The following is a 25689-nucleotide window of genomic DNA, read 5'->3' as shown; positions in this document are numbered from 1 at the left end:
AGTTGAATTCTAGTTATGGGAATTGCAGAAGGCTTCTTTAAGGATGGACGTGAAATGAAATGAATATATGTTAAAACAGAAGCTCTAAGCCCATTTTGTAAACAGAGGCAATAATGTTGACAAGTAAAGTTAAATCATTATGTTTCACTAATGTTTAAAAAATAGACACAGAAATATACAAAAATTAACTCAAAATGGGTTAAAGACCTAAACATTAAGACCTGAAACTATAAAACTCCTAGAAGAAAACATAATAATGGAATAGATGATGATTTCTTGGATATGGCATCAAAAAGCACAGGGAACAAAAGAAAAAATAAGATAAATGAGACTATATCAAACTTAAAAACTTCTGTGTAGCAAAGGAAACAATGAACAGAGTGAAGGACAACCTATGGAATGGAGAAAATATTTACAAACCATATACTGGAATAAGGGGTTAACATCCAGAATAAATAAAGAACTCTTGGGCTTCCCTGGTGGCGCAGTGGTTAAGAACCCGCCTGCCAATGCAGGGGACACGGGTTCGAGTTCTGGTCCGGGAAGATCCCACATGCCGCGGAGCAACTAAGCCCGTGAGCCACAACTACTGAGCCTGTGCTCTAGAGCCGCGAGCCACAACTACTGAGCCCGCATGCCACAACTACTGAAGCCCACGCATCTAGAGCCCGTGCTCCGCAACAAGAGAAGCCACCGCAATGAGAAGCCCGCACACCACGAGGAAGAGTAGCCCCCGCTCGCCACAACTAGAGAAAGCCCGCGCGCAGCAACAAAGACCTAACGCAGCCAAAAATAAAATAAATTTAATAAAATAAATTAAAAAAAAAAATAGAGGGAGCACTTAAAAAAAAAAAAAAGAAAGAACTCTTACAACTCAACAACAAAACAAAAAAAACAAAAAAACCTGATTAAAAAATGGACAAAGGACATGAATAGACATTTCTCCAAAGAAGATATACAAATAACTAATAAGCATATGACAAAATGCTCAACATCACTAATCATCAGGGAAATGCAAATCAAAACCACACAATATCACCTCAAACCCACTGTGTGGCCACTATCAAAAAATTAGAAAATAACAAGTGTTGGCAAGGATCTGGAGAAACTGGAACCCTTGCACACTGTTGATGGGATTGTAAAATGGTGCTGCCAGCATGGCAAATATTATATTGGGTTGGCCAAAAAGTTCGTTTGGGTTTTTCCGTGACATCGTACAGAAAAAACCAGAATGAACTTTTTGGCCAATCCAATAGCATAGCATTTCTTCAAAAAATTAAACACAGAACTATCATATAATCCAGCAATCCCAGTTCTGGGAATATACACAAAAGAATTAAAAACAGGATCTCGAAGAGCTTTTTGCACACACTCATGGTTCACTGCAGCATTGTTCACAATAGCCAAGATGTGGGAACAACCTAAATGTCCACTGACAGGTGAATGTGGTGTATACATACAATGGGACATTATTCATCCTCAAAAAAGAAGAAAATTCTGTCATCCGTTACAACATGGATGAACCTTATGGACATTATGCTAAGTGAAATAAGTCAGACACAAAAAGACAAAATACTGCATGATTCCACTCACGTGAGTTATATAAAGTAACTGAACTGAAAGTAACAAAAAAGAGAATGGTGGCTTGCAGTGGGTGAGGGGAGGGGTAAAGGAGGAGTTATTGTTCAATGGATGTGGTATAGCTTCAGTCATGCTACATGAAAAAATTCTAGAGATCCACTGTACAACAATGAGCAAATAGTTAACAATACTGTACTGAACACTTAAAAACTGTTAAGAGGGCAAGTATAAGTTATGTTTTTTTATCACAATTTAAAAAAATCTTCCCCTTGGTGGGAGAAATGGTCACGGACACAGAAATAAAAATACTTCCACGTTTTCAAGCTATAATGGTAAGTTTAGATTTTTGAGTAAATAAATGGTTAAATGTCATACAGTACCAAAATGAAACTTGAAATATTTTCCCCATATCTTACTGCTTTAAATCCTCAGTCTAATATGTTTGTACGTAATCATAAGTAACATAAGCATAAGTAAACAGCAATTTAAAAATTTATATGTAAGCCTCAAGAATGAAAGTGATTTTTCTGTTTTCAAAAGTAACCTTGCACACAAATTTAAAAAATTTTCTTAATTCAGAGGTTTCAGTTTCCTAACACCTCATTTCTAATAATGTACTATCATAATATTTAACTGGCTAAATAGTGTTATAAAATCTTTATTATTCAGTGCTCAGAAAAGTCCCCTAAATAAAGTAGAAGTGCCAAGAGGGTCCATTATTCAGACGTTTAGAAATCATTTTCAACTGACTGTACCTCAAAAACTCAACCTGTACCTAAAACAAGAACTAGATACACAAGATTAACAAGGACTTGCAAATCTGGCATGCAAAGGTTCAGGGATGTGCTTACTGTGTGCCAGATATTGTTCTAAGTTAAGTCTTATTATGTATCATCAATCCTCACGACAAATTTAATCTTATAATAAATCCTATTAAGACCATTTCTATCATTATTTTTGTCTTAAAGAAGAAAAACACTGATGCACAGAAAAGTAACTTGTACAAAGTTATAATCAGTAGAACCCAGATTCAATGCAACCTCCCTTAATTGCTCTCTTAATTGTACTTCTCCCCTCATCCTTAACATATTTATAAAATGGACTCCAGGGGCTTCCCTGGTGGCGCAGTGGTTGAGAATCTGCCTGCCAATGCAGGGGACACGGGTTTGAGCCCTGGTCTGGGAAGATCCCATATGCCGCGGAGCAACTAGGCCCGTGAGCCACAACTACTGAGCCTGCACGTCTGGAGCCTGTGCTCCGCAACAAGAGAGGCCACGATAGTGAGAGGCCCGCGCACCACGATGAAGAGTGGCCCCGCTTGTCGCAACTGGAGAAAGGCCTCGCACAGAAACGAAGACCCAACACAGCCATAAATAAATAAATAAAAAATAAAAAAATAAAAAAAAAAAAAGGACTCCACCTTTCTTATAAATTACTGCCCCCTAAACACAGGAAATATCTAAAAACAATATAGGAAATTCCAAAACATTAGCTATAGTAACTAGTAATTTATCACCCAAAAATGCTATCTTTTGGGGACCAATTCATATTGAATACAAGGATCAATTCATATTGAAAGAGAAAAGAATCTATAACGGACCTATACATTTATGTTTTACGGTTAAAAATCCCCCTCCCAAACTCCAAATAATTGACATATTCTCTACTCTCTTGGGTATAATCAACTAAGGCAAAAAACAAGAAAGTTTGTAATTCTAAATAAAAAAAACATTTAATAAACTTAGTATGCAGGTAAAGTCATTAGCTCATTGCCATATAAACACCAATCTTGATAATGCCAGTTTTTATTATTTACATATGCTTTCTAAAAGTGTCCCCAAAGTAATTGTGTATATCTCTCCCAAAGTCAAAGAACACACAACCACAAACCCAACATGTGACAAATTTATATGAAAACAGTACAACTCCCCCGCAAGAACGCCATCTCTAGATGGCTCCCTTACCAGTTTCCTTTCCTACTGCACTCTCCCTCCCTACGAATTTCCAAATGTTAATGACACTTAGAAAATTCCTTTGTAAAGTAGTATTCTAAAAAGAAAAATCTGAAGTTACTTTTATAGTACAGGAAGCACATGAATTCCAACTCTATTTTTAGGTCTTGACAATTAAAGAAAAAATAATTCAAAATATTACTAAGTAAAAGCTGCTATTTTAACTTTAATTTTGAAAAATGACATCATGAAATGCTTCTATCATGAAAACAAGGAGTACTAGAATTTCCACAGTGATTAAGTACACTTTACTTGACTTACAGTTATTTTGCGTTTCTTGAACAGCTGGCCTGGAACTAACAGGTAGAAATTACAAAAAATGGAAATGCTGGCCTAACACAAGACGGCCAACACTGAGAGTCATCCTATAAAGGAACTGCCTACCCTAACATTAAACTCCGCCTCATGTCAGGTATTAACGGGAAGGCTGGAGTACTATTATGTGAAGAAGGTCAATGACAGGTCAGTCTGGATGACTGACAGCTAAGGCACCTTCCAACTACACCATGATGATCTTTGGACTTACCTGTGTTTTCGCAGATACGTTTCTAGTGTTTCTAAAAGACAACTAGAGTCAATTAAAACTACTTCATCCCTGCATTCTTGGGACATTAGTTCCCACACGTCCATCCAACAACCTCTGCAGAAAGAAACAAATCTTAGTGAGAAGAAGGAATATACAAGGGTAAAACATTTTAAAAAGGTGAGTAAAGGATTGCTTGATTTTACCTGGCTGTTCCCTGGAAAGGTCCATAATGGAAAATGATCCTACACTTGCTGTCCTTCCTGTGGTCTTCACTACTTCTCTTATCTGTACTTAACTTCTCTGAACTGACACTGCTACTGCTCCCTTCACTGTAGTACAGCACAGTACAAAGCTTAGTGACACTGAGATAATCTGAAGGAGTAATTTCTATAGTCTAAATTAAAATCATCAACTCTTTAATACATTAAGATATTAGTAGGATAAGTCTGCAAATTTGTATATAATTACATATTTAACCATATTAAAATGTTACTTAGACAGGTGCTCATATCTTTATACAAAAACTTCTGCTCAACTATTAAGTTTACCTGATATAATTTAACAACATTTACACTTATCAAGATAGTAACTGGTTAACATACTAAGCATTTTATGAGCAAATCTACTTGGAATGTTTTAAAGTCAAAAGGGCTGAAAAAAAAATGATAAAATATTTTCACCTATAAACATGGATCAATCTTCCACAAATTGAAAATACTAACAAGTGCTGATCTACTTAATGTGATTTTATAGCTAGCCCATGGCAACAAAATTCTTATCTATCTTCACATTTACAAGTAACTGGGAAAGTCACAGATTAATCTAATTATGGTAAAGAAATTTTTATATTTACTAAAATAAAGATAGCATACTAAGATGAACACTTTACACAGCCTAAATTAGTAGTAAGTCCTATACAAATAATTTTTTAAAAACTTACTAAAAACTTCCCAGACTCTCCCTCCCCCACAGGTTGCAATGTGGTGCTGGTCATGCATTTTGCTTTGTTGCAGATGTGCATTCCAAGAGAAATATGTTTCTATATTCCGTTCAATGATAGTCTTCTTGATTTTTCATGATTCTGAACAACTGGCTCCTGCCTGTTCTTCTGCAGGGTCTCACTACAGTCCTAAGAAATTCATTACCTGGGATGCTTGAGATGGAAAAACTTCTGAATCTTTACTTAACCTACTCTATATAGCTAAATAAGTATTTCTCAACACCCTGCCCACCCTATAAGGTCATACGTACAATTCAGCTCCCTACTCCCATCTCACAAGGGCTCGGGCCAAGGATCAACGTCCCTTATTTTTGAAACAAAAACCTCAACTCCTGCTCTGCCTTGCATGTTATATCCTTCTATCCTCATGTCCCAAATTTGCAATTTTCTATGCCTGAGTGATCCATAATCTAAAACTGAGTAACTCTCAAACTCAAGTTCTCATTATTGAGGAAAAGGTTCATGAAATCAGAGCCGGGGAATGATTATTATACCATCAGAATGTGAAAGCATTATTCTAGAAAAAGCTTGAAAAAAAATTCTACAGCTCAAATCAAGATTTTATCCATAATCTCTACAGACCAAATGTCTTTATATCACTCCTTCCTTTCAAGATCAAGCTCTCTAAAAAAGGAAGTCTTTTCACTTCCTTGTTCTACTGCCACACCTTCCACTCACAGTTCAACCCATTACAACCTTGCATTGCATGCACTTTTCTACCCATGCTGATCTAGATTGTTTCCATTCAACCACAGATCTGCTCATCAAGATCAACAATTATCTCAGTGTTGCTATAACCAACAGACACTTTTGGGTCCTTGATAACTCAGCAACCTTCAACACAGCTTACCAACCACCGCCCCCCACCTCCCCGCCCCATACTCTTTTCCCTTGGCTTCCTCCTACCTCTCTGGCGATTCTTTCTCGAGTTTCTTTAGGCTTATTCTTTCTACCATTAAACTGAATTCCTCAGCATTCCTTTCTACTACTCTACTCTTCCTCTAGGTGATCTTATTCAGTTGAACAACATGAGGCTGAATTGCGCAGGTCCACTTATGCACGGATTTTTTTCAGTAGTAAATACCACAGTACTACACAATTTGCAGTTCGTGGAATCTGAGGATACGAAGGAACCATGTATACAAAGGGCCAACTAGAAGTTACACTCAAATTTTCCATTGCGTGGAGGGTCGGTGCTCCTAACCGCTGCACTGTTCAAGAGTCAACTGTAGGGACTTCCCTGGTGGTCCAGTGGTTAAGAATCTGCTTTCCAATGCAGGGGATGCGTGTTCGATCCCTGGTTGGGGAACTAAGATTCCCACATGCCACAAGGCAACTAAGCCTGCACACCACAACTGCTGAGCCCAGGCGCTCTGAAGCCTACGCGCTGCAACGAAGATCCCACATGCCCCAACGAAGATCCCACGTGCCGCAACCAAGACCCGACGCAGCCAAATAAATTAATTAATTTAAAAAAAAAAAGAGTCAACCGTATATCATTCATCAGCTACAGGCCTACAACTCTGGCCTAGACCTTTCTTTCAGACCTCACACTTACTCCCAGACAGACAATAACTTGGGTTTACGTGCATGAATGTGAGAATACTCTCAGGAAGACTGAACTAGATTGTTACTACTGATTAGGCTAAAAGCTAATTAACTGTATTACACTTTCCCCTGAAGAAAATCTAAAGAGAGAAAGGGGGGAACAACACAAGGAAAATATAAAAAGAAAAGTCATAGTAGCACAGAATGGCAGTGACCATCCAAAGCGGAGGAGAAGTCTTGGCTAAGCAGACTATCCTCCCTGGCCGGCTATCCACATGGCATGTGGGAATAACTGAAGCTACCTTAGGAGGTGTTGCTTAACTAACTCCATTCACACTGACTGCATAACTCAGCAAACAGCCTTCCAAAACATTTGTCTTCCCATGTGGTGGGGCTAGAGCTGAAGCAGGATGTGAAGTCTGTGGAGGTTTGTTTTTTGTTTTTAAGCTGAAATACAGGAAAACATAGCTGTATGTCAATTTAATAAAAGTAGATAATAGACGAAGCAAAGTCAGGGAGAAAAAGAGAAGAGCTGGAATCCGGAGCAAAAGTGGAAGGACTGGTCTTTGAAGGAAGGTGGCAATGAGCATAGATGTTTAAGATGTTGGGGTAGCTGTTGCTTTTCAGCTCCTCAATGAAGAATATTCATAACAAAAACATAGAAGGCAGCCTTTGTATTGTATCATACTACGCTGTGGCTTTAGTCAACAGGTTATTCAGAAAAGGTTACTGTCTAATGAGAAAATTAGAATGGATTCTGCATTCAGAAAGTCAGGAATTCTTTAAAGATATTGGTAAATCAGGTATATGAAATAATTATCCTTAGATAAGCACTTTAGGTTGTGTAGAGCTTTACTGGGTTCAGAGCTCTCACATTTAGAAATCATATAATGTGTGGTTCTTGTTTAGATCTTGATTCTAACAAATCAGTGTAAGAAGACACTTTTAGAGAGAGTTGGGGAAATCTGAATATGAACTGGGTATTAGATTATTATAGTTAAAAGTTTTGTTAGGTGTTACAATGGCACTGTCATGAAGGAAAATGTCACTGTATTTAGAGATGAATGTGGAAATATGTAGTAGTAAAATAACATGATGCCTGGAACTTGCTTTAAAATACTTCAGCAAAGGAAAAGGTGAACAAATGAAATAAATGTGGCAAATCTTGATAACTACGGAGTCTGGGTGAAGGTATTTGGGGGTAAGAGGGTCCTTGTATAGTCTCTCTACTTTTCTATGTGTTTGACAGTTTTCATAATAAAAGTTTAAAAACTTTTTTGTTCCTGAGTATAGAAAAAAAAAAAAAAGATTATTAACACACCACCACCTGGTCATCTAGGTCTTTTTACCAGAGAGGAAAATATCAATTTAACAATGGTGTCAACACTACTAATGAGATATCCAAAAAAACTAATTTTTAAAATTAATTCAGAAGTATAGTTTTACATCATCCCATTCTCCCCCCAAACAAAAGTTACTTCTTAGAAACTCCCTTCAAATTCCACTGCTTCTCCTTACCACCCCCAACCCCAAGCAATTTTGAAGGGGCAACTATGACACTGTGCTAGGAGATGGGGGGCAGAAGCAGCCATGGACACTGTAGCTCCTAACCAAGAAGAAAACTGCAAGTTAGTTACATAAATTCACATTGCTATAACTGATTCAAGATTTTTTTTTAAATCCTTGATAAATTACTAGGGAGACCTAGAGACAAGAAAGACAAGAAAAATAATTTATACATTATGACTATTACATAGATTAAAAAAACGATACCACTACTTTGAAAAATTTAATATTGGCTACATAAATTTCCACAAAGATCTCAACCTCCTTTCTCTGAAACGTATTTAATACAAGGAAAAAAAAAAACTTAAAAAAAAAAAATCAAACCTATATAGTCCCAATGCAAAAAGGCCTACAGAACCAGGAGACATATTTCTTTTGACCAATTATATGGTTTTTACGTTACAGTGTAAACAATTAATGAAATAAAACTAGCAGGGTTTCTTTTCTTTTTACCAAATGTGATCAACATTTATAATCTTAACACTGACAAAGTATCCTGATAATCAATTCTACTTACCCCAAAGGTTTTGGTTTGTGCGTATCTAAGGAGTGCAACTGACATCTCTTGTTCTTTTTACTTTTTGGAATAGCATCTATCATGTCATTTAGTTTGGACCTAATTAAAAATAAACCATTAAAGGTTTGATTAATATTAACTTTTCTTTAGAATTTTCAGAATCTCTATGCCTTTTAGTGAGAAGTATATTTAAAGTATTAGACACATCACTTACTTTGAAAATTTCTCATCAAACTCTAACCCAAGAGTCGGTACATTTATATTCCCTTTCCATTCCCAGCCTATCGAAACGTTGAAGACCTGCCCTATTCAACATACTCTTGCCCCTAGACTACATCTGTCTCATTCATCCCTGCATCTGCATTGTATCTAGCAGTGTGCCTGGCACTCAAATATTTTACGACTGATTACTACCTGACTCTCAGCCATACTCCATTGTCCAAACATTAGATATCTAAACATACACTATCCTTGGGAATTCCCTGGCGGTCCAGTGGTTAGGACTCCGTGCTCTCACTGCTGAGAGCCCGGGTTCAATCCCTGGTCGGGGAACTATTATAAAATCCCACAAGCCACGTAGTGCGGCCAAAAAAAAAAAAAGGAAACAATAAAAGATAAAATAAAATAAACATACACTATCCTTGATGAGGAGCCTTCAACAGAAATTTTATGCAAATATAGAAATACATAAGGCTAACTATCCAAACCCTGCATCCATCCAATCAGCAAAGCTTGTCAACTCTAACTTTTAAATATATTCAGAATCAAATCACTTCTCATCACCTCCACCATTACCACCCTTGTCCAACTCGCCTCTCTAGCTTAGTCCACTGCAACAGCTGACCTCCCAAATGGTCTCTTTGCTTCTACAGTTTGCCTTTACACACTAAGTTTCACTTAGCAGCTAGTCATCTTTTCAAAACAAAAATCACATTATGTTATTTCTCTATTCAAAAACCCTCCAAGGCTTCTTTTCTCAGGCAGAGTAAAAATCCAAAGTCTTTACCACCACCTCTAAGTAGGTTTGGCCTTCAGACCTCTTCTCTTTTCCTATTTACACTTACCCTTTGGTGATCACATCTCATCTCATGGGTTTAAATATACATATAAATACTGTATATATGTTGATGACACAAATTTATATCTCTAGGCCACAACTCTCTGAACTCTACCTGGACGCCCAGCTGCTATCCCAAATGAACACATCCAAAAGTGAGTTCTGCAAAACTGCTCCTCCCTCCTCCAGTCCTACCCACCTCAGTCAATGGAAACCACCTGTCCTGCTCTTCAGACCCCAAATCTGGGAATCATCCTTGATGCCCTCCTCCACATCCAATCTACCCAAAAATCCTGTTGGCTCATTCTTCAAAATATAACCAGGATCCAACCATTTCTCATTATCTCCGTGGCCACCATACTGGTCACTATTATTTCTTGCACGGACTATTAAACAAGCCTGTTTCTCCACCCTTCCATGACCCTTCTACTTATTCTCAACACAGAGGTGACAGTAAGCAAAACTTCAAGGGAGACCATGTATTCCTCTGCTCAAAACCTTCCCAAATCTTCCCATCTCAGAGTTAAAAAAAAAAAAAAGACCTCAAGATGGCACTCCATAATTAGGCCTTTTAGTACTCCTGTGACCTCATCTTTTATTACCATTCCCTTCATTCATCTGGCTCCAGCCGCAATGGCTCCCTTGTTGTTCTTCAAACATTCCAGGAAAACTCCAACCTCTGAACCTTTACACTTGCTGCTCCTTCTTTGCCTTCCCCCAGATATCTACATGGTTCACTCACTCACTTCATTCAAGTCTATATTCAATGTCATTTTATCAGAGAGGCCTTCCCTGACCACTCTTCATAAGAATTCTACCCACTCATTGTCTATCTCCCTTACTGGTTTGTCTTTGTAACTTAACATCCTTGACAAATTATGTATTTGTTTACTGCCTGCCTCTCCCCACATGAGAAAAGAAACTTTACAGTCACTGGCACATAGAAGTTACTCAATAAAAGTGTTGAATCTGGACTCAAGCTTTGCCCCAACCAAATTTAGAAAAAAAGCTACCACTGTCACCAAGTTTAAATATTTAACAAACTCATTGTTTCCTAATTGATTATACTTACCCATGTACATAAAATAATGTATAAAGCTTCTTTGCATCAGTCATGCAGCTTCGGGTTACAGATAGGACTCCCTTGGACCCCACTGTCAGGGGTTCAAGGGCAGGATTTCCAGACTCTACAAGCTGGGAAAAGAGGCGCTCCACACTTCGACGACAACCAACACATGGGACAAGCTGAGAAAGTGCGCTCAAGACTTCACGTGATGTCACCACCATGGCAATACTTAGATCTTGCTGCTTAAGCATACTATGTCGCTGAGAGAAGAGGGAAAGAAAAATAAAGAAGAGTTCGTAAGAAAGACATGAAATGACTCTTTCACCACTCTTTCTGGTTCCTACCCTTGTGCAGTGAGTACAGCCTGGGCAGGGCTTGCCATCTCTATCTGCAACTGAGTCAGTAAGGCAAGGCAGTCGGCCTTGTCCGTGCTGTACTGAGTTTGCTCCACAAATCCCCCTGTTCTAGAATCTAGGGTATAAAAAACTCCACTTAGGATGCCAGGGCTATGCAGTATGTGACCCAGCATAGCAAAAAGAAGCCCTGCATGTGGAAATTTAGTGCCTGTCAAATGTGCATTAAGCTTAGTACTCTCACTTAAAATAAAACATTTTAGAAAGGAAAGAAAGAAGAGAGAAAAGAATAAAGACACAAAGCAGCTTTACCATGTCTTTTTCTCAACCTTTAGCAACACACTACGTTTAGCTACACAAGTCAAGTTATGATAGTGATCGTGTAGAGCAGCAATGCTCAACCTGGAGGTATGGGCAGGTGTGTCATGGATTAGTGGGAGAGAACAAGGCCTATCTTACCTATGTAGGAGCCTGCAGTGAGTAACTAAAATGCTGGTGCATATGAATGTTATCTGTTGGTTATGACAAGGAAGAGAAATGACTGAGAACCATAGCTGTAGAGAAATGGGCAAAACTCATAAATAACTTCTACTTAGATGGAGTTATAGTCACACTACAAGTAATACCTCCAGTTTACCAAAAAAAAACAGATGAGAAAGATAACTCCCAAAAAGGATATTCTCACATTTACTATTAACCTTTAATTCAAAGTTTTCTCCAAAAGTTGAAATAGAATTTTGAAATAAAGTAACCATTTATTTTCCTTTATCTTGATCATACATAGTGTATTTACAAAGTAACACAGTGTTTAAGAATTAAAAAAGACTGGGAGTTTTGGGTTAGCAGATGCAAACTACTACATTTAGAATGGATAAACAACAAGGTCCTACTGTATAGCACAGGGAACTATATCCAATCTCCTGGGATAAACCATAATGCAAAAGAATATAAAGAACATATATATGTGTATAACTGAGTCACTGTGCTGTACAGCAGAAATTAGCACAACATTGTAAATCAACTATACTTCAGTAAAAAATTAAATTAAAAAACAATTAAATAAAAATCAGAAAATTCACTATACAAGATTAATTTTTTTTACTGAACAAAACAATTACTACAGAAAAAAACGAAGTTCTCAATGAAAAGTTGTCTGCCCTACCTTCTAAAAACAGGGAAATTAAATTTAAACTAAATTTAAACTGGTGAAATTAAAGCCTTACAGACATGTAAAATGATAACACACCACCACCAAATCTTTCACATCACAGGTATGTAAATATACCTGGAGCAATAGTAAAAGAAAGTAACCTCACTGCAATCTTAAGACCTAAAGAGTCCTAGGTAAAACAAAATTAATACTTACAGGTAAAATTTTAAATGACTCTTTAAAACACACATACATACATACACACACATGTGCACATGCACACACACACACCATTTAAAACATTAATTTTTAAAACTATTACCTGAATGAACTGCTTTAGTTGTGCACCATTATTTTGATGCCCATCGAGATTTAACACATTGTCAGGAAATTCCATCACCATCTTAATATGCAAAAGAATAAAAATCAATTATTTTATCCTCTTTGAGTACATGATACAGACTATTTTATAGTCTCCTAGGATAGAAAGAGACCCCTAAAGCCCGATTTGCTCCCTCCCACCTCCATCAAAAAGTTAAAAAAAAAAAAAAAATCCAAGTTACAGTTCCTAAAGCTAGAAATGGTATAGTCATTAGAAGCAAGGGCACTGAAGTCAGGCAGACTTGAATTCAAATCCCAGCTCTATCACTTACAATTTATGTCATAATTCTGGGTAAGTTATTTAACCTGTCTGATTTTCAGCTTCCTCATTTGTAAAATGAGATTAAATAATAATTTTTCATATCTCTCATCAAATGGGTTGTGAGGATTAAATTATATTTTAAAGTGTTTGTTGCAGTGGCTAATAATAGCACTTAATAAATGAAATAACCTGATATCTTACATTAAATATCCTGATATTTTCAGTTATTCAACTACAGAATATAATAAATCTTACCATCTAAATGACTACATATATAATGACTTCACTATACACACACACACACACACACACACACACACACACACACACACTCAGAATAATACCCAGCACATAGTAAATGTTTGCTCTAATCATGAACAGAAAAAAATACACTGAGATACTTATTCAGTTATCAAAATTCACTACCAGAGGAAGAGGGATACATAAAGCTTATGGATGTCTCAGGATGTCAGATAATGGGAATTAGTAATCAGCACATTTCACTGATTTGTGACACCACCAGAGTACCTTAGTTATGTACCACTAGGAAAGAGCCATTATAACTGGAAGATGTCACCAAACGAAAGAAGCATACCAATTTCAGAGATGTTAAATGTGGAAAAAAAAGTATGCCTTCAAAACAATGAAATAAAGTAACACATTTGTATCTTAACTAAAACATTGTTAAACGTATCAAACATACTGTGCTAGAACAAACTTCTATTTCCAGATGACAAGGGCCACAAACTCCTACACACCCAAAGAGTGAAGTCAGGATAAAGAGACCATTTGAGGCAAAAACAAAAAACTAAAAAACCCCACCCACCTGAATGTGATATTAAAAAGATTCCTCCCTTCAGCAACCAGCACCACAAAGACCTGCTTCTTTAGTCAAGTGACCATTCTTTCCCCTCCACATTAGAAATTAGAGCCTAAAAACATGCTTGTTCTAGCAGTAAACTGAGGACTAAACAACTAAGGCAAATGTAAGCAACAGATATAAGACCTTTTCTTGATTTATTAAGAAGGGACTACTGGATATGTGAACTAGAAAGACAAGTGGATACTAACGATGGTCAATGATGCAAACACCGATTCAAGAATCCAGAGGACTTCAGTGTATTTCACAGACTCAAAAACTGCATGTACAATATGATTCAAATTTTTATGTGTATATTTTCTTACAGAAAAAGAAAATACATAATATATTAGATGTGGCTATCTCTAGGCAGTGAAAAGACAGATGACTTTTTTCTTTACATGTTCCTATCTTTCCCAAGTGTATTATAATACACATATACCACTTATTACCGGGAAAAGAGCTACTGTTCCTTGTTTACAATTCTATATTCATTATACCATGTTCAGAGACATGCTTCCATTTCAATAGCTTTTACTATTCTGGAAGTTTCTTCTTCCATACATACAGACTACATGTCCTTATCTCACAATTTTAGGATCAATTATCCAGTTTTCAGGTTAATCAACTTCTCTCCAGTTTTCCCTCTCAGAGTTGTCTTATCTCCAAAGAGTGGTGGTGGTAATAATAAAGACATTTAATGTAGCTTTATGCATACTAGCTATTGTTCTAAACACTGTCATATATTAACTTTGCCAACAGTACAAAGTAAAACTGGTCATCTAGTCATCTTAATAATCCTGGTATTAGAAATCCTGGCCCATGAAGACTGAAAAAAGAATAGTGCAATTAACTCACATTATGTTTTCTGGAATCACCACATGGTTTAAAACACAAAGAAATTAACTGTCAAGTCATAAAAAAGGTATAGGATAAACTTTTAAAGCCACACAGCTCAACAGAACACTGCAAGGCACTCCACATCTACCATTTAAGCAACTAATACCTTGATTTGGATTTCCACTTGCTTGATATAAATATACACCATTTCACCACATATTAATTGCCACCATAAAAAAAAACTGAGACAATTACCTATACTACTTTAAGATCAAAGCTACTCAATTTACCAAATCAAGGTCTCTCCAGTCCAGTTCATAGGTGAAGTCCTAAATTGACTCTGTGTAAGTGATTTATTTTTATTCTGATCAACTATATTTTATTGTTTTAATAATTAAAGCAGGGGCTTCCCTGTTGGCGCAGTGGTTAAGAATCTGCCTGCCAATGCAAGGGACACGGGTTCGAGCCCTGGTCCAGGAAGATCCCACATGCCACGGAGCAACTAAGCCAGTGCGCCACAACTACTGAGCCTGAGCTCTAGAGCCCGCGAGCCACAACTACTGAGCCCACTTGCCACAACTACTGAAGCCTGCGCACCTAGAGCCCGTGCTCCGCAACAAAGAGAAGCCACCTCAATGAGAAGCCCGCGCACCACAATGAAGAGTAGCCCCTGCTCACCGCAACTAGAGAAAGCCTGCGCACAGCAACGAAGACCCAACACAGCCAAAAATAAATAAATAAATAAATTTATAAAAAAAAAAAAATTAAAGCAGAGGTCAAAGAATACACCTAACATATTGAGACCTCCAGCTGACCTTTAAAATATATATGTATATAAAATTTAATGGATAATACCTACTTTAGGAATCCTTTTTAAAAAGTCTCTAAACAGGGTTAAAACTTAAAAAAACCCAAAAAACCCTCATTTCCAACCATTTCATTTTCACCTAACTAGTACAGATAAATGTCAAGATCAGGTCTATTACTGCATCTTTCCTGGGTTTCCCTGGCTTAGATAATACTAAATTTTCTCTTGTACATACTCAATACCACCGGGTTAGAAACTTTGCACTCACACTAAGTAATTACTGTCCTTGCCTTTCACTTAGGACAATGGCTTTTTACCTTGCTGTTTACTGGCCAATCACTATATGCTCTTCAATGATGACACCACAATAAGAAAAAGGGAAAAAAGAAAAAGAAGAAGATAGAGGATAGCAGCACTATTTTTCCCCATTCTTTAAAACCACTTCCTTGACTTAGTCTTCAGATTCCAGGTTACCTAAAGGAACAGTCATGTAAAGTATTTCAGGTGTGGTCTCACAGAGGAATCATTAGTGTTTGGCTTCATGATGAAGTTGCCTATCCCTAGCTAGCCAAAGATAGAACAAGTCATTGTCCTGCAATTACTGCTTTATAAAGTTTATTGAATCCATTACCCACTTTCACTCTTAAGTATCTGTCCTGGTTTCACCTGACCACAAATAATCTGTTCTTAGCACATTCTCACAAGCTCTAACCCAACAATACTAAGCTTGTATTTATTAAAAATCATTGTCCCTTTAGTTTTACTTTTTTACTTCCTTATCCTCACAGCCACCTGCAACATCTATCACCTTTGGTAAATTAGTTAAATATTTAATCAAGAGTTGAAAGCAAACAATAAATACTAAACTTCTAACTGATGCTAAATACCTAATCCCCAAGAGGATATGCTATATTTTTAAATCTTTTTTAAGTCTCAATCAAAAACCCTTATCAGAGTTTCTAGTCCCTTTTAGATTGGTTTGAATTAGAAGGGTAAACTATGTTCCAGAAATATTGTAGCAATCTGACAGTATGCATCAAGAATTTTATGAAAGGTTTTTATCCTTTGATACAGTAATTTTCCTCCAAAACCCTGAAAAAAAATTGTTAATGCAAAGATTTATGCATTATTTATATTCTTAGAGTATTATTCATAGTAAAAACTAGAACCACCTCTATGTCCAACAAAGGGAGAATGATTACATTATGGAATGTCACACAACAAAGTATTACATGGCCACTAAAGCTGTTTAAGAATGACAACAGAAAATGTTCTCAATATTACATTTAGTGAGAAAAAAGCAAGTTATAAAGTGTTACAGAAAACGATACATCTCAACTCTGCATCTGTGTGTGTCTATGATGGGAACTACACCAAATGCTGCTATATTCTTAGCTATCTCTGGGAAGTAGTGTTAAGTATAATTTGTTTTATTTGTTTTGCAATTATTTTTCAAGATTATTTTATAAGGAGTATATATTTTGACTATTAATTCCTTTAAAAATACTTTAAAAATCTTAATTCTTCAAAGATGTCTTTAAAATAAAATCTGTATTCTGTCCATCTGCTATTCTATAATTCTAATAACACTGAAAAGCATTTTGGCTACATAGCATAACGCTTTCCTGAATATTCCACCAGTTTACTTATTTGAGATTTCCTGAAATACACCTACACCAGCACTGTACTCAAGTATTCAAACCCACTAAACTGCCATATGACTCTTTTAAATGTGGCTACAACATACCACATAAAAGAGGAGGCTACTTCCTCACTTACAAGCTTGTTAATTTCATTTTACAAATCCAACTTAAAATCGCCCAGTTTACCTAAGGCTAGAGGTTTCAGCTTCTGTTACTAAAACGATAAGTATTTGTAACTGATTGAAAACATTACAACTAGACTTAACATCTAGAAGCTAACAAGATTCTAAGACTACTTGAAATAATGATCACACAATGTTTCCTCAGTGTATTACCTACGGACCCTAGGAACAAAGACCAAACCAAAAGTTAACTTCAGGATGACAATGCCATCAAACTAACAATGGACCCGTGCATAACCCTCTGCTGCAGGCTTCTCCCCTCCCTCTTCCCCAACAGGTGTTTGCTCTACATTATTCCTTTAAGTAGTGTTTGGTAGAATGGTTCTGAAACTTGTTTCCCTAAATATGATGCATTCTTGACAAGATTTTTCACTAACCAGTATTCAATGACCATGCATAAGTTCCATAACAACGCAATAAATAGTCCCACTCATTCCCTAGTGATAAAAACCCTTCCACAGTAAAGAAAAACTGCACCTTTTCCTAAATAAAATGGTGTTTTAAGATAGTTGAGTAAGCCTAAATTTTATTTGCCTGGGTCACAAGTCCACAATACAATAAAAACAAAACTCAACCACCAGGTAGTCCAATCCCAACTTCTCTAGAGAAATAAGTACAATAAAAAAATCACAGGGCAGGTTACCTCTTTTTCTATGGAAAATTTTGGAAATTCATCATTGTACAGAGAATACAGTATAAAACCCCCAAAGTTGACTATTTTAAAGCACTAGATGATGGATGTATCAATGCTACATTCACATTAAAGGTGATTATGTGAGCATAAGGAGAATCAGTGTCTTTTAAATTTTTGTAAATACTCAAACTTATGTTTGATTTCCCGTTTTGATAGTATACACTCAATAGTAATCTTATGTCCAAACACACAGAACTCTTTTTTTTTTTTTAACTTCAAAGGCTTTCTGGGACAATAAACATAAAAGGTTGATACCAAACTACGTGCTCTAGAAAAGTGTCTGTGTTGGAGGGAGAGAGAAGAAAGAAAATATCAACACATGAACTCATATTAGTTTTCAAACTGAGAAACGCATCATTTAATTTGATCAGTGTTAGTTTTTTAAAAAACTAATTAAAATACAAGTCCATTATACTTTTAATGCAAAAAGTGCAGAAATCATGACCAAGGCATACAAGTACACTTTCTACTTCATCAACACAAATTCTATTTACCTTATATCAGCCCAAATCATTCTACCTTTTTCCACGAAAAAAAAATGCACTTGGATAATTATAGATGCTTTCACTTAAAAAGTTCTAACAAATTAAGTCATTCAATAGCTCTTCTAATCCTTTTAAAGGTGCTGCAGCTCAATCAAGTCTTAACTGAGACTGGCAAACAGAAAGGCATAGACTGGCATCTCTACAATGACTTGCATTTTATACAAAATTTTAAAAAAGTTCAGTAGATATTTGCAAAAAAGAAATTCAGGAACAAAACAGATCAACTGACTTTGAAAAGGAAAAAAGCCAAAAGTGTTACGATGAAGACACTTAACACCTTATCAAAGCAGGCAAATGTATAATCCAAAGCTTCAGCATCATCAAAACGCAGATTTCAAGATATTCAGAAAAGGTTCATTTCATTTCTTAAGAAATTGTGGCAAGCAACTGCACTCATTTCCTGTTCAGATTCAATTCAAATTTCTACCATTTCCTTTTAAAGGAAATACTACAGCAACACAGGGCAGAGGGTCTGTAATGCTGTACCACGCTAAAAAGGAAAACTACTCAGAACTGGGTTTTGACATTCAAGATGAGCAATCAGCTTTTTATAATGCTCTTACACATTCAATCACTTTGCTTCCTTAGAAAAGGCTACCTGTAAAGAATAACTAATGACAAGAAAGCCCATTTTGAAGAGTCATGGCCTAGCAATACAATCATTTCGAAGAGTTTTAATGTACGGGCATACTGAGACTATATCGAAATCAGATCATTTTAGTGGAATCTTTACTGTGCAAGAGCATGTCACTCTGCCCTCAGTAATTATGCTTACGAAGAGCTGTAGTATTAAGACAGAAAATAGACAGGTAGCAGTGCAGCTGCGACATTTCCAGATAATTAAGCCTCCCCGAGGGTAGGTGGTTTCTGTAAGGGATAGGCCCTTGACGCCCAAGATCCTTCAACCCGTCTCCGAGGCGCGTGCTTTGGCAAAAGCACCGCCTGCTAAAGGGAAAGGGTGAAGCTGGAGGGTTGAAAAAAGAAGGAAGAGCTGGGGAGAGGGGCTCAAAGTGCGTACGGAGCGCTAGCCTGGGGCCCCGCAAAGGTTAGCGAGCGACCCACTGCAAAGGCGAGTTTGCGGGGCCTGCCGGAGAGGCCTCGCCTAGGAGTTGCAACACACTCTTTCTCCAGTGCGCAGCGCTCGGCCTGGGGGAGGGGGAGGAGGGGAAACAGCTGCCAGGGGAGCGGCGAGCCTGGCCCGGCCCGGCCCGCTCACCGTGAGGGTGTCGTCTATGTAGAGGGGAATCTGCCTCCTCTCGAAGGGGAACTCCTCCTCCCCGTCCCTGCACACTGCCACCAGTCGCGCCATCGTCCCCGACGCTGCCGTTGCCACCGTCACCACCTCCTCCCAGCTGCTGCCGCCGCCGCCGCTCCTGCCGCTGCAGCCTCCTCCCAGCTCCTGCCTGCAACAGCCAAACCCCGCGAGCGTAAGCACCCACCGCCGCGCAGCACATTCGCCACGGGGGGGGGGGAGGGAGAGGAGCAGGAGGGGACGGGAGATCTGAGCTGCGTTTCCCATCACCCGATTCCACACACGCTCAGCCAATCAGCGCCGAGCAGCGCCGGGACCCGCCCCCTCGCGCCGCTCTCCCTCCCCACCCCCCACCCCCACCCCGCCGGCCTCCAGTCAGGGTCCAAAGGAGAGGCGAAGGGGACCCGCCGGCCTCGGGGCTTCCCTAGCCCGTCAGCGGAGTCCCGGCTCTAGAACCCCACTCCCGGCCTCCGCTCCACTGCCCGCAGCCCGCTGCCCGGGTGCCCTCAGCCCCCAGCTGACCCCTTCTCCCCCTTTAAGGGCGCGCCCCGCCCAGTGAGTCCCCTGGGCTGCAGTTGCCCAGCGCGACCCCGCCCCTGGGAGGGGTCGACCCCGCCTCAGCTCTGCGGAGTCTGAGGTGGGAGGCTCAGACCCTTTCCTAGCCCTTCTCGGAGGAGGCCTCTCGGTTCTGACCTGCACCGTTTTCGTGGTCGCCTCCCTGACCCCCACCTCGGCTCCCCGTTACCGCCTGACAAGGCCCGCGTCAGGGCCGGCCTGGGCGGGAGCGCGGCTCCGAATGCCGTTTCCTCTCCAGGTTCAGTCAGCCGCTGGCGCCACGGGGAGTGGGGGAGGGAAGGCGGGGGACGTGGGGAGGGTGGGGCAGGGAGGGGCCGAGAGCGCCGGGCGGGGACCCCGCCTCCTCTCGCGAGACTCCAGACCCACGGTCCTGTGTCGCCTTTTTCGAAGACCTAGCGGAGGGGGTGGGGAGGTGGGGTGCCCCCCCCCCCAGCTGTCTCCAACGCGTGACCGGCACCCTCCACTGAGCCTAGCTACTCAGACAAATACGAAATAGGGCTGCTAGGAGGGATGAGTAGGCCTAAACTCAGTCTTCCGCTGCGCGGGGCTGGAAACCGCTGTCCCGAGGGCCGAAGGGAGCGGAGCCGAGGTGACTCAGGGCCGATCCGAGGGTCGGGGCCAAGTGAGGACTTGGGTAAGTGGGGAGGAGCTGAGGCTTTCCAAATCAGTGAGAGCAAAAGGTGGGAGTGAGGGAGGGGAGACGTGCATCTGGGGGCTAAGGGACAAACTCTGGGTCCTTGACGCCGCTTTCCCTGACCCCCTGATCTACCAGGAGCCTTCCGCATTACTGCTTCCCAGACTCAAGTCGCGATCCCGCCGAGGGGACAGAAAATATTTAAGTGCTGACAGCTTTTTGTTGTCGTTGTTACACTAGAGACAAATAGAAGACTATGTGGAGAGTGGCTTGTGTATGCGTCCTGGGCAGAGAAACTTCTTGGACTGGGTTAATATTAAGAGGCTCAGAAAGGACACCGATTCCCTTGGGCAAAGTGCTGGTGCTGGCCAAAGGCCCTTCCCTCTGACCCTCTCGTGAGAAGCAGAGCTGCTGTCAAGACACTGCGTGCCATCATGTACTCGGTTCCTACCCTGAAGGCTTTGGAGGCCAATATAGTTGTTGGAAAGTATTGTGCCTATGAAAGTCTTCATGATTTTAAGGATCAATACATTTGCTGCTCTTACAACTAACTAATCCTGGTAGAATAGGCTAGAGCTGTGATACTGATCTTTAAAAAGTATTTTGGACACCACATGAAACCGTAGAGATTCGCAACAAAAAACCCCATAGTGCGTGCAACCCCATAGCCACGTTGACTTATGACATTGTGTGGTCACTGTTAGGTTAGGTGACATAATAAACTGGAAGAACCATTGTTCAGTCCCAAAGGTGTGATTATCCAGTTAAGTATTTATGTCTTTGGCCATGTTAGGAGAGCAGAACAGTGTATGGTCCTTAGCTTAAATTCAATAGGCATATAGGATGTGCATGTAGATTCTGACAAGTTAGACTACATAGCCAAAATCTGCACATTTTTAGAGAATCTTGTGTTTTATGTAAAACGCTCCTAAGGAAAAAAAGAATACTGTGGCTTTTAAGATCTGTAGGTGCTCCTATAAAGACTATGTCAGTTAATGTGCCTACTTTATACCTTTTAAACTTCCTTTGGATGACCCGGTTGGTAAAGGACATTGAAAATGACAAGTTTGGCCTTCCCTGGTGGCGCAGTGGTTACGAATCCGCCTGCCAACGCAGGGGACACGGGTTCGAGCCCTGGTCCAGGAAGATCCCACATGCCGCGGAGCAACTAAGCCCGTGCGCCACAACTACTGAGACTGCGCTCTAGAGCCCGCGAGCCACAACTACTGAGCCCGCGTGCCACAACTACTGAAGCCCGCGCACCCTAGAGCCCGTGCTCCACAATAAGAGAAGCCACCACAATGAGAGGCCTGCGCACTGTAACAAAGAGTAGCTCCCGCTCACCGCAACTAGAGAAAGCCAGTGTGCAGCAATGAAGACCCAACACAGCCAAAAATAAAATAAAATAAAATAAAAAAGAAAAAAAAGAAAATGACAAGTTCAATATATAGGTGCTAACTTTAATAACTTTCATTACTGAGTACACACTGGGTACTAGCAAAGAAAGAGTATTCACCCTGGGAGTTTAAATCTAAGTTAGAAAAGGCATTAAAACCCAGATATAAAAAGTAACAAAACGAGGAGACCACAACAGTCTCCTTCCATCTGAGATTACTTTCCCTGATTTGGATTTGTCTTTTAGATCCACTGAGCACACTGCTTAGTATCTTTGGACAATGTTTCACATACTATAGGTATTTAGTAAGTACTTACTGTAAGGCTAAAAAGCTAATTTTGCTTGATAAATTGCTCTTTCTCAAGGAGGTAGCCTGGGCGCTACAAATGTGATAAAACCATTTCAGGGGAAAATGATTAGGAAATTATTTCCCTGTAAAACAATTTTTAGACAGTTTAACTATGCATCTTCATTTTAGAGCAGGCACTCTTTTTCGCTATTGGTCTATCTTCAACTAAGCAAATATAATATTTAGTGCTGCAGCAAATATTTCATGACTAAGTATCTGCCTCAGAGAGCCTACCTTTAATTGACAAAATAAATGACTGCATAGAAAAGCCAGTTGTTGCCTTTTTTAAATTTCGATATTGGCAATGTGAAGGGCAAGGCTAAAGAATTTTAAAGGCCAAGAAAGAGCGGGCAGTCAACAGCAGAAGACATTTTGCTGGTACCTCATAAAGAACAGTTGGTGTGATGGAGATGTGGTAAATTATCAGCAAAATACCATTTTCTTCTCTGGTCCACAATGTGTGAGAAGGCAAGCACAAAACTCAGACATAAATGAGATATGACTAGTCTCCAAGCTACCTGGGTTTAAAAGAAATGCAGAATATTGATTTGTTCCTTATACTCCTATCTTCATAGACTATACACAAATTCCTAGGGAGCAAAGTATGTTTTTGTATAATTTATACAACCTATTGGACAAGGTGCTCAATAAAAATAAAATTGTCACCTTCTGAACACAAAGCTATTAATATATACGTGGTAGACATCCCCAGTTTCTAACTCTGTAAAATTAAAGGCATGGGAATGAGTCACTTTCTGAAGGTCATAGGATAAGGTCCTAGACTAGATTATATTCTTCCTTTCTTCTCTTTCCCCCTCCCTTCTCTGTCCTCAAAATTGATGGTTGAAAATTCATTAGAATACGTACTGTTGTTTTCACTATAATAACCACATTGTTTTATGTGGTAGCAAAATCAACAGCAGGATGTTATTTAAATTGCCACAGTTGTCCAGATCTGAGTATCTGTGAATTGGGTTTTCTTTTTCATGACCTGACAGTGGGAAGTTGTGTTCTATCTGTCAAAAACAGAGGTACATTTTCCCCACTAAAAAAATTTTAAAGGAAGAATAAGATCCACAAGTTAAAATGTAAGCTCCTTGAGGGCTGGGTCTTATTTTCCATTGTTTCCCCCGGGACCTATATCTGGCACACTGGAACTCAATAAACCTTTATTGAATGATCTCTTTCTCTTCTATAAACTAAAATCAAGTCAGAATGGTCTCTTTTTTTAAATTAATTTCTCTGTTTTTATTAATGCAATTTCATTAGCTTTCTCTTACCTGACTTTCCTAATTGGAGGTGGAATAAACACACAGTACATCTCATTCTTAGTTATGATTCAATGTCTATAACTGGGAGACAAACTTACTGAGAGATATTTAAGACCTAGGACAAGAAGCAGCAGACCAATTAGACACATGCTCATTAAGTCATCAAATACTTTAAATTACTATTTTTTTAATGAGAGGACAATATGGTTAGAGCCTCTCAGCCTCCTATGAATGCTTTGAACAGGTAAGTTGTAGGGTATTAGCACTGTGACAGCAGGAAAACCAATCACCTTTCCTAGTCATGCTTAATTTACATACTATAATCTTACTGGTTAAATTTCAAGTCTTTTTTTTTTTCAGTCTTTATTGAATTTGTTACACCATTGCTTCTGTTTTACATTTTTGTTCTTTTGGCCCTGAGGCATGTGGGATCCTAACTCCCCGACCAGGGATTGAACCCACACCCACTGCACTGAAAGTCGAAGGCTTAACCACCGGACCTCCAGGGAAGTCCCTCAAGTCTTCCTTTTCAATTGAAAATAAAATTTGACTTTTGTTTTTATAGCTATATAACTATTCAATAGACTGATTTTCTTAGGGGGAAACTTCTTTCAATAATAGATTACCTCCAAATATAACTGATTGTAGTTAGCAAGGATAAAATGCCACATAAATACCAAATTAGCCATCATCAATATAACAAATTGGAGTAAACTAATTAGTATAATAGTCATATTTGCTGTTTACCCCCTCTCTTACCAGCATATGCCCCTCTACTCTGCAGACACACAAACACTAACTCCTCATCCCAACCATCAGCTCTAGCTCAAAAAATACCATCTGCGGGGAGAAACTTCTTGACTCTACTGTAAAGTCAATTCTTGATTTGACACTCTTGGCAACCTATACTTCATGACTTACCACAGTTTATAACAGTTGTTTCATGTGTTTCCCCCATTAGATTGCAGGCTCCAAGATATCAGGAAATTTTTGCTTATCATCCCTAGCAGAGAGAGAGTAGGCTAAAAAAATGAATAGCTTTGCCTTGAGACAACAGTTTTGTCTCAAGGCAAAACTATTGTCCATAATTATTAAGTATATAAACCACAACAAATAATTCAGTCTATTCTATGGAGCATTTAACTGTTTTCTGACTTTATAAGTATTTGATTTTAAACATTTGCTTTCTTATACTGAGGTTTCTTAAAAAGACTAAAATTGAGCAGTAGTGTTGACAGTTCCACAACTGAGATATTTCAATGTAAATGTTATAAAATACATACAATAAAAAATACAGAATAATAGGTGATATAAGATGGAAAGTAGGGGCTTCCCTGGTGGCGCAGTGGTTAAGAATCCGCCTGCCAATGCAGGGGACACGGGTTCAAGCCCTGGTCCGGGAAGATCCCACATGCCGTGGAGCAACTAAGCCCGTGCGCCACAACTACTGAGCCTGCGCTCTAGAGCCTGCGTGCCACAACTACTGAGCCCGTGAGCCACAACTACTGAAGCCTGTGCACCTAGAGCCCGTGCTCCGCAACGAGGGAAGCCATCGCAATGAGAAGCGTGCACACCACAACGAAGAGTAGCCCCCGCTCGCCGCAACTAGAGAAAGACCGCG

The 25689-nt window shown here is 39.2% G+C and overlaps 1 protein-coding gene and 1 long non-coding RNA gene across 10 annotated transcripts in view; one reads left to right on the top strand and one right to left on the bottom strand.

Annotated features, from left to right (window-relative positions):
• Positions 1–20684, bottom strand: part of GGNBP2 (gametogenetin binding protein 2) — a 31292-nt gene extending 10608 nt beyond the window's left edge. For 3 of the 9 annotated variants that reach the window (XM_082372969.1, XM_082372972.1, XM_082372971.1), the window contains exons 1-7: positions 20536–20669; positions 19807–19993; positions 12699–12779; positions 10880–11133; positions 8751–8849; positions 4323–4448; positions 4120–4233 (exon numbers count right to left, since the gene is read on the bottom strand). In XM_082372969.1, the coding sequence (XP_082229095.1) occupies positions 4120–4233; positions 4323–4448; positions 8751–8849; positions 10880–11133; positions 12699–12779; positions 19807–19899 (767 nt within the window). In that variant the 5' untranslated portion in view covers positions 19900–19993; positions 20536–20669. Of the gene's footprint in view, positions 1–4119; positions 4234–4322; positions 4449–8750; positions 8850–10879; positions 11134–12698; positions 12780–19806; positions 19994–20535 lie in introns of all 9 variants that reach the window. The other 6 variants (XM_082372975.1, XM_082372976.1, XM_082372977.1 and 3 more) reach the window with 4 other exon arrangements.
• Positions 20685–20781: 97 nt separating this feature from the next.
• Positions 20782–25584, top strand: LOC309618761. Its single transcript, XR_014238616.1, has 3 exons — positions 20782–21052; positions 21293–21488; positions 25442–25584. It is a non-coding gene; the product is annotated as an uncharacterized lncRNA (long non-coding RNA).
• The last annotated feature ends 105 nt before the right edge of the window (positions 25585–25689 follow it).

This window comes from Balaenoptera borealis, assembly GCF_965194805.1.
Source record: "Balaenoptera borealis genome assembly, chromosome: 20".
Lineage (NCBI taxonomy): Eukaryota > Metazoa > Chordata > Mammalia > Artiodactyla > Balaenopteridae > Balaenoptera > Balaenoptera borealis.
The sequence above is the reverse complement of the archived record's forward strand: the minus strand, read 5'-3'. Positions and strand labels throughout refer to the sequence as shown.